Genomic DNA, 8,996 nt, shown 5'->3' on the forward strand with positions numbered 1-8,996 from the left:
ACGTTACACTGCGTGCGTGGTACTGATATAATATTTTTTCCAACTTTTGCCCCTTATGTCTAATCAGCATGGAAATGAAATAATTAAAGTTTACATTTTACAACTTTGCAAATAAAACATTTTTATTTTATTTCTGACTGCCAAATTAAAAAAAAAAAAAAAAAGAGGATTAAATCGTTATTACAGCAAGTTGGGGACCATGACGGTTGTGGGATGATGACACTGCCCATTAATTAAGCAGGCTATTAGCGCAAACAAATTGCAAAGGACAACTGAAATCAAAGAAGCAAGGTCTCCATGGAAAATATATGCATAGTTGAGACACGATGAATAACATTTATGTGGATATGATTCATTTGAAAGAAATGGCAATCAATGACTTTAAGCCTACCGCCGGCATCAATGTTCGATGTAACTTGTATGATGGCTCTCGTAAGACCTGCCGCAGCGCTCCATGCGTTATTAGGGTTATACCGAGGGCACATGGGGGTTACATCCACGGTATAACCCCTTGTAACCTCCCTGTAACTTGTTGTAACCTATCTGTACCCTAAAATAAGTTTCGCGCTTCTGTTATCATATATTAAGAGGTTACAAGTAAGTTACAGGGAGGTTACAAAGAACAAGGGCTTATACCGTGGATGTAACCCCCTTGTACCATCGGTATACCCCAATATCGCACGCAGCACTGCGTACGTCTATCGTACGCAAAATTTTCTCGTGTTGCCCTGCAAGAATTTATTAGGAAATGAAGTTTGTCAGCTTAGAGGAATAAAGTTGGTAGAGCTCAAAATGTAACGATCTTATTTAATTTTATTTTCATTTTATATTATATGCTAAGAACCATGTAAATTACAAATGCTCTTTAGCAAAACTTTGGGCAGGCAATGAGGGCTGTGAATTTAGCCTGAAATTCATTAGCAGCTTGAAAATTGATTCAAATTTTTACTCCGGTTCAGATAGGATTGGTATAACCAGCCGAGCTATGAATTAAATTTTTTATAAGCCGAGCTATAAGCGAAAACATGGAGCGAAGCGAATTTACTAGTATATTTTATTTGTAAACAATATATATAAGGCTAAGCAAAATTAAATATACTGTGAGCCATGAGCCAAATTTAAACTGAAACAGGTTCAAATAACTCAATTTTGAGTTGGTTAATTTTAATTTTGAGCCAGATTGAGTCGATTCCGAGCTGAAACAAATCCAAATAACTCAATTTGAGCCAACTCATACTGATTTGATTCAATTTTGAGCCGGCTTGGTTCGAAATTGAATATAACGAGCCACAAGCCCCAATTCAAGCCGCACTAAATATATTCTAGCTGATTTCAAGCTGACCCCAACTCCACTCAAAATCGGATCGTTTACATGTCTCATGCATCACCCACGAGCCAACAAAATCGAGTTCTGCAATAGCAAAAGCCTAGTAGTAATTTCTAAGTCCTCAGAATATAAGCTCTGTTCTAGCAAAGGGCGTCAAATCACATAAACGATAATGTCCAGATACAATTAATTTCAATTAAGAAGCAAAAAAAATATAGAGAGCAACAGAGAAATACAAAGATTATACGAATAAATATAGAGGAGGCTGAGGACACAAATCACTCTGAAAAATCTCAAGCCAGCCAGCCAGCCAGCTGGTCTCCACCACCATTGAACTTTCTAAAATCTAATAAATTCTACCAACCTTATTGAGGCTGACCAGGCGCCCAGCACCATCAATCTGTGATCCTCGTGCAGATGAGCTGCTCTGGTATGCTGTCCTCCCTCCACTATTACTGCCATTAGCATCCTGGTACCTTGAGTTAGAATAACCACCAACACCCTTTTCTTTGGGAAACCCTACTGCCATTTGTCCCACAGCCCTGGAGCCAGCTCGGCTTCTTCCTTGAGATGCAGAGAGGAAATTTTCCTGCCATCTACCAGAAACTGCCGAGCCAGCAAGGTCATGTCCCTCGCCCCTCCGTCGTGGTGGCAGTCCATCAAGGCCACCACCAGTCCTAACCTCAAAAGCTTTTTCATTCATTTCAGCAAGGATGCCAAGTTTATCAGCCATCTGGGACAAGAGACCATGCAGCCTTGTTTGCTCAACTTTATGGAACACAATACACTTGGTTGGTTGATCCCAACTTGCATGAAGCTCCTCTGTCGCCATCATCTTGCTAATAATGCTGTGCGCACTGGCATCAGAAAGACCGAATAATGCGGTAACTCGTTCAAGATTGAGAGAATTATAACACGAGGAGTAAGTAAACAGGTAGGTTCGAAGAGCCTCCTCCTTGATCTTTGTGCTAAGCATGTCGAGCACAGCCTCCCGGTTTCTAAGGAGCTTCCAAATGTCAAGAGATTTGATAACATCAAAGGCCTTGTGGTGATCTCCCTTGTTTAGGGCTCTGGTGGCAGCCATGACATGGTCTCGGACATTCTCAGGGGGGCCAACAAATGTTTGCCTCTCACTTCCGTCAAGGAGCCGACGGAATGTCTTGCTAATTATCTTGCGCTTGAAGTCATGGCTGTTAGAAGCCATATTGGAGACCTCGAGAAGCATGGCACTGATCAAGTGGGTGGCTTCAAGAAGTTCAAGGTTTATGTGCATGTGATAGGGCATCTGACGACGTCTCTCAAGCTTTTCCTGGTAGCAGCAAAAGAAAAAAAAAAGAAACTATTAGAGCTGTTGCAAGATCAGAGCTAGAAGCTGATTGTCTTGGCATAAATTGAAATGACGATGAAGTTGCTTCAAAAGCTCTTCTTCAGAAAAAAACAAAAAGGCTCGACTTTGCAGGCGGATAATTTTCTTTAAAAAAACTTTCACTCATTCAAAGAGCACCCCTAAATGAAGAAGAGAAAGAAACTTAAATCATTATCAACAATCTTAAAAATGCTAAAACAGTGAAACATTAAATGCATTAGAGCCATCACAATCTGTAATAGACCGTAATGACCATATAGCACAAAACAGGGGAAAAATTGGATTAATCACCAGAAAAAAAAATGATTTGAACATGCCAGATATAATAATTATTAGTAAAAATAATAAATCTAACACAGCTCGAGTTGCCGAAAAGCATTTATATGAGTTTGTTGCCTTGCTTACATAAAAATTTGCCATAATTATGCTTGAATGATTGTGAAAAGCTCCACCATCATACAAAGAGAATTACCCAGTAGCTACATATGCAAAGGCTATATCATTATTATCATGAGCTTGATGATGTGCCAGCTTCAAAAATATATTTTCAATGCTGTTTACTTTAACCTAAACAATATAGGCCGTTAAGATATCCAATTAGATAATAAAATAGTTTGTGACAAAATTACATCAAGTAGTTATGGTTGCCCTACAGGTTAGGAAACCAGATTTCTTGGAAGAAAGAATGATAATTATAATTACGCATCATCCAGTGAGTATTCATGTTCTCAAGAAACGACATAAATAAGCGGCAACATAAGCAGTGCTGTGGGGATGCATCAAGTGTTTTAGAGTTGCCATTAGAAATGCAATGAACGTAAACGACGTAAAAGAAAAAAGATTAGGACAACTGAGGCCCATAATTACAAAAAAAAAAAAAAAAAAAGTATTTTATGCGTAAACTTGAAATTCTATAAAACTGAAACCGAACGAATTACATTGAAATTTAACTTCATTAAAGCAAATAAACAATCTAATTTTAAAACGGAATTCCAATAATTTATTTAACAACCAACTAAACAACATTATCTTTAAAATGTAACATAATTTGCATATATCTTAATTTTAATTTATTTGCTCAAAATTAAACACGATAGCACATGTCACCGTTCAACACAAAACAAAACTGGGTAATTTCGTTATTTTCATCCTCCCTTGCAATGTAGGGGCTTGACTAGTTGCACCAATGTGATGCTCAAATGATGTCAGTTATTTACATAGCTTGTTAATCTGAGAATATACGAGAAAAGAAGAGGAAAAAAAAAAACAAAAAGATAGGGAAGTTCAAAAGCTAATGGTGTCCTTGGTGGGGAGATTTGAAGGTCTGTAGCATGGGTCCCAATAAATCAGTGAAGTACAAGAAATATTAGAAATAATAGACAAAGACATAAGATGCATTCACACGTGCTCTTACATGTGCTCTGATCAAATCATTGGGAATTTGATCAAAATAAATTTATGGGCCAGGGCTTTATTGTGCATTTTAATATTTGAGTGAGAATTAAAAAAATGGATAAAAGAGGATACTAGTTTTTTATATAATAATAGATTTATAACGAAAATCAAACCCTTGGCCGTTATTACTTATTATTTTTTTCCTATTAGTTTTTATTTACTTGTTATGTATTCTTTTTTTTGCCTTATTCTGTGTAATTCCTTTTATATTTGGTTTATTATGTTTTATTTCATTTCTTTGTTGTGTCTATTGTAATGGGTATACATACCCCTTCTATCAATAAAATTAAGCTGCTCTATTACAAATCTTAACATGGTATCAGAGCTAATGGTATCCTTGGTGGGGAGATTTGAAGGTCTGTAGCATGGGTCCCAACAAATCAGTGAAATACAAGAAAGATTAGAAATAATGGATAAAGACATAAGATGATATTTACATACATAGCACTCAGAAACATTGTTATTTACAAAATCAGAACTCTTTTTTTTTTAACAAAGCCAATGCATTTACATGTGCTCTGATCAAATCATTGGGAATTTGATCAAAATAAAATATTTGGGTCAGAGTTTTATTGTGAATTTTAATATTGAGTGAGAATTAAAAAATGGCTTTTATTCACTTGTTATGTATTTCCCTTTTGCTTTATTCTGTGTTATTCATTTCCTATTTGTTTTAGTCTGTTTTACTTCATTCCTTTGTTGTGTCTATTGTATTGGATATAAATACCACTTCTATCAATAAAATTAACTTGTTCTATTCCAAATCTCAACATGGCAACAGAAACTAACCCTAGATCCAGAAACCGCCGCCCTCCTCTGTCGGTTCCAACAGACGATGGCCTCTACCTGATCCTACAGTCAAGGGTTTTCTCTTCTGTGTTATTCGTCTGTCGCAAGTGTTTCATGTTGTGTTCCTATTGTCCATCTCCTAGCTCTACAACCGCTAATCTTCTTGTTTCCAACTATCGTTGATCCTATAGGAGCCGTTTCTACAAGATGTTACAACAACCGCAATTTTCCTTTTGTTTCCAGTAGCAAGCGCAGACTTTGTTATTTCTACAGAAGTTCCAACTGCAGCAATTTTTTTTTCTATTTCATAGAAGGTTCCAACAGCATGCGCAAGCTTCACAAAAGGCTTCCTCTGTTGTTCCTTGCAAATATCTGAATTCCTGAAATTGTGTCCATCTACCGTGACCCGGTGCTATAATGACTTAGTTACACTATGGATGGAATGCGACCTGTACTACAACTACACTTGGAAGTCTCCGGGAGAAGTATCCCTCTTTCGAAAGATTGAAGAAAAGGATTGTAAGCCTTAACAAAGATCATGACGAAGTTCGGGTATAAAGCTTGGGGTCGTATTCTTCGTCAGGATCCTCTTTCTTCCGTTCACGCTGCTTTTACCGAGATTCGTCGAGAAGAAAGCAGGAGACATGTTATACTCGACACATCTACTCCGTCAACCGAATCGTCAATTTTGATCTTAAATAGTGTTCAACCCTCGTCCCACTTGTGATTACGGTCACAAACCCACCCTTACTCGGGAAAAGTGTTGGAAACTTCACAGTAAGTCAGCTTACAAACCTTTGAACAAATCCTCTGCTGCCAAAAATCTCACGGCAACGGCCGATCTTACCATGGCTCAAACTAACTCCTACCCAAAACATCCTGGAATCCTTTGAATCACTGAAAACTAGATGGAGCAATTGATTAAACTTCTTGGAGCCAATAAATTCTACGGGCATGTCGACCTCCCACGTCTGACAAGGTACTCTTTCTATGACTCTCACAATTTATTTCTCCTCTGGTCCGTGAATTATTGATTCGGGAGCCACGGATCACATGACTGAATACTCGCAAGCTTTCTCAACTTACTATCCTTGCTCTAGAAAAGATAGAGCCAGAATTACCAATGGTTCTTATAGTTTCATGTAGTTTCAAGCTAATAAATGATCGATTGTTACTACAATCGATCTAACTCTAGAGTCTGTTTTACATATTCTCCAATTATAATGTAACTTGTTATCTGTCAGCAAGTTGACTAATGAAGTTGATTGTGTTGTTAATTTCTCTTTTAATGGTCGTATTTTTTAGGATCGTCGTTTGGGGAAGATGATTAAAACTGCTAAAAGGGTAACGAACTCTACTACTTCCACGGGAAGAGCACGGAGAGTGTGAACACACCTCTCAAGAGTTGTAGCTTATATCGAGTCTTTGAGTGTCTCATTATGTTGTTACATTATCATTTAAGACATCCTAATTTTCAATATTTAAAAAATTCATATCCTTTGATGTTTTCTAATTTCAATTGTGACGTGTGTCAGTTAGTCAAACATCATCGGGTCATTACCCACCCCACATTTACACTTGCTTTGTTCATTTCTCTCATTCACATTGACCTATAGGGACCTTGTTGCACTCCCAACTACACCAATAAAAAGTGGTTTCTGAATTTGATTAAATAGCAAACTTGGATGATGTGGATCTACATTTTAAAAGACAAATCGAAAATGGTAGTCACCTTCCAAAACTTCTACACCTTCGTTTTAAGTCAATTCAAAGCTCATATTCAAGTCCTTCGAACTAACAATGATCGTGAGTTTTTCAACTCTATTTTGAGTGAATATTTGGTGGGTAAAGACATACTCTACCATAGCTTGTATACAGACACTCATCAACAAAAATGGGATAGCCGAGAAGAATAAGTGTTCCAATGTCCTGAAAAGTTTTTGCAATGATGTTATTCTCAATGTCACTTATCTCATAAATGAACCCATCTTTAAAATTCACAAGTTCAGAATCCCCTTAGTTGTCCTGATGTCTTGTTTCCCTGTCAATCGAGTCTTTAACACATTAGACACCAACATTTTTGGTGCACTACCTTTGTTTGAAAGACTACCTCCAACTGGAGTAAACAATCTGATGTATCTTCCTTAGGTACTCCGCCACTCAAAAGGGATATCAGTGTCTTGTTACTACCACCAACAAAATCTATGTGAATGTTGATGTCTCCTTTGACAGTGTTCCCCATTTTCGTAGCTCGACCACATGTAAGGGGAGCTTGGGTTCTTAGTCACAAATCCCTTATCCTACTCCTATGAATGTTCCCTCATTGTTCCTACCACTAAAGAGTCTCATGGTCCGATGAGTTCCTGAATTTAGTGAGTGCACCATCTCTTTCTCCCACTATCCATGTCTACACTCAGTGCACCCGTTCCACTGCTCCTACTTTAGAACCTACAACCTCCTTACAAGACCTTGACTCCACTCGGGCGACATCCTCAGCACGGCCACTCCTTTGAATGAGGTAAGTTCTCCGAGTAAGGTATGTAATTAGACATGCTTCATCTATTATATAGCAAAATATGTCTCTTTCCACGGTTTATCACAGACCCATAAAGCTTTTGCTACTGCCTGACAGACCATCAGATCCCAGCTACTATTGAGGTTGTTCTTAATGATCCAACTGGGAAAATGACAGCGATAGAGGAGATGAACGCCCTTTAGCGAAACCATAAATGGGAAAACGTTGATCTTCCTTGGGGTATAAAAGTTGTGGGATGCTTATGGATTTTCAATACCAAGTTCAACTTTGATGGACTCTTTGAACGCAAGAAGACATGATTAGTCTCCAAAGGATAATCATAGACCTACGGGATTAACTATGATGAGACATTTGCTCCAGTGGCTAAGTTAAACAATATACGGGTTTTGTTATCCCTTGCAGTAAATCTGGATTGGTCTTTATCTCAGCTAGATGCCAAGAATGTGTTCTTAAATGGAGAACTTACAGAAGATATATACATGTTTCTCCCTCCTGTCTTTGACTCTACTACCTCCAACAGACAAATGTGCAGGCTGTGAAAGTCTCTATATGGTCTAATACAGTACTCAAGGGCTTGGTTTGGCAAGTTCACAAATGTGGTCGTGCGTCATGATTTTACTCAGACTCAATCTGATCACACTCTTCTTCCAGCATTCCTCCAATTGTCAGGTAGCTATCCTTATGGTCTATGTTGACGATATTGTTTTTACAGATAATGATCTCTCACTATTGGAGTACTTGAAAGTCATTCTTGTTGAGTCATTTGAAATAAAGCACTTGGGATCTCTCTAGTATCTTTTAGGCATGGAAGTGACTCGATCATCTGGAGGCATTTGTCTATTTCAGCGCAAATAAGTGGTTTATCTGTTGAAAGAGAACAACTTTCTTCTATGCAAACCAATGACTGTCCATATAGATTCCAATAAAAAAATATCCGACAATCTCAATGTTGTATCTGTCAATAAGACTCACTATCAATATCTAGTACAGAAACTCATCTACCTCGCTCATACTCGCCCCGACATATGTCACACAGTTGGCATAGCGATTCAATTCAAGCATGACCCCCTATGAATATCATCTTCAAGCTATCCACTGGATTCTCCACTATTTAAAAGGTACATCGGGCTCAGGTTTGCTTTTCTCTTGTCAAACATCTCGGTCTATTATTGTTTATACAGATGTTAATTAGGTCGGGTCGGTTCATGACCGAGGTTTCACTTCGGGGTATTGCTCATTTGTATGGAAAAATCTGGTCATATGAAAAAGCAAAAAACTGTTTGTGGTTGCCCGGAGAAATGCGAGCCCCAAGCCACCCTCCGTCAATCAAATCGTCCATCTTGACTCTTCATTTGGCAGTTGTGTTGTCAGTCGTGAGTCCCTTGGTTTCACGGGTTCGAGCCCACTTCAGTGCCTCTATCTTGCAGTGTAAAATTGTGTTGTTAGGCACATGAGGGTGGCTGGGGGCTTGTATCATAGCCTCCGACCATTCTTTATATATATATATATATATATATGGGGAT

General features: G+C 38.1%; 1 protein-coding gene across 1 annotated transcript in view; it reads right to left on the minus strand.

The window, feature by feature from the left end:
- Positions 1 to 1,421: 1,421 nt before the first annotated feature.
- The window catches only part of LOC110020491 (eukaryotic translation initiation factor 3 subunit C-like), a 10,557-nt gene continuing 2,982 nt past the window's right edge, over positions 1,422 to 8,996 (minus strand). The window contains exon 4 of the mRNA XM_020718613.1: positions 1,422 to 2,636. Coding sequence (XP_020574272.1) covers positions 1,674 to 2,636 — 963 coding nt within the window. The 3' untranslated portion in view covers positions 1,422 to 1,673. The remainder of the gene's footprint in view (positions 2,637 to 8,996) is intronic.

This window comes from Phalaenopsis equestris, unplaced genomic scaffold (genome assembly GCF_001263595.1).
Source record: "Phalaenopsis equestris unplaced genomic scaffold, ASM126359v1 Scaffold000098, whole genome shotgun sequence".
NCBI lineage: Eukaryota > Viridiplantae > Streptophyta > Magnoliopsida > Asparagales > Orchidaceae > Phalaenopsis > Phalaenopsis equestris.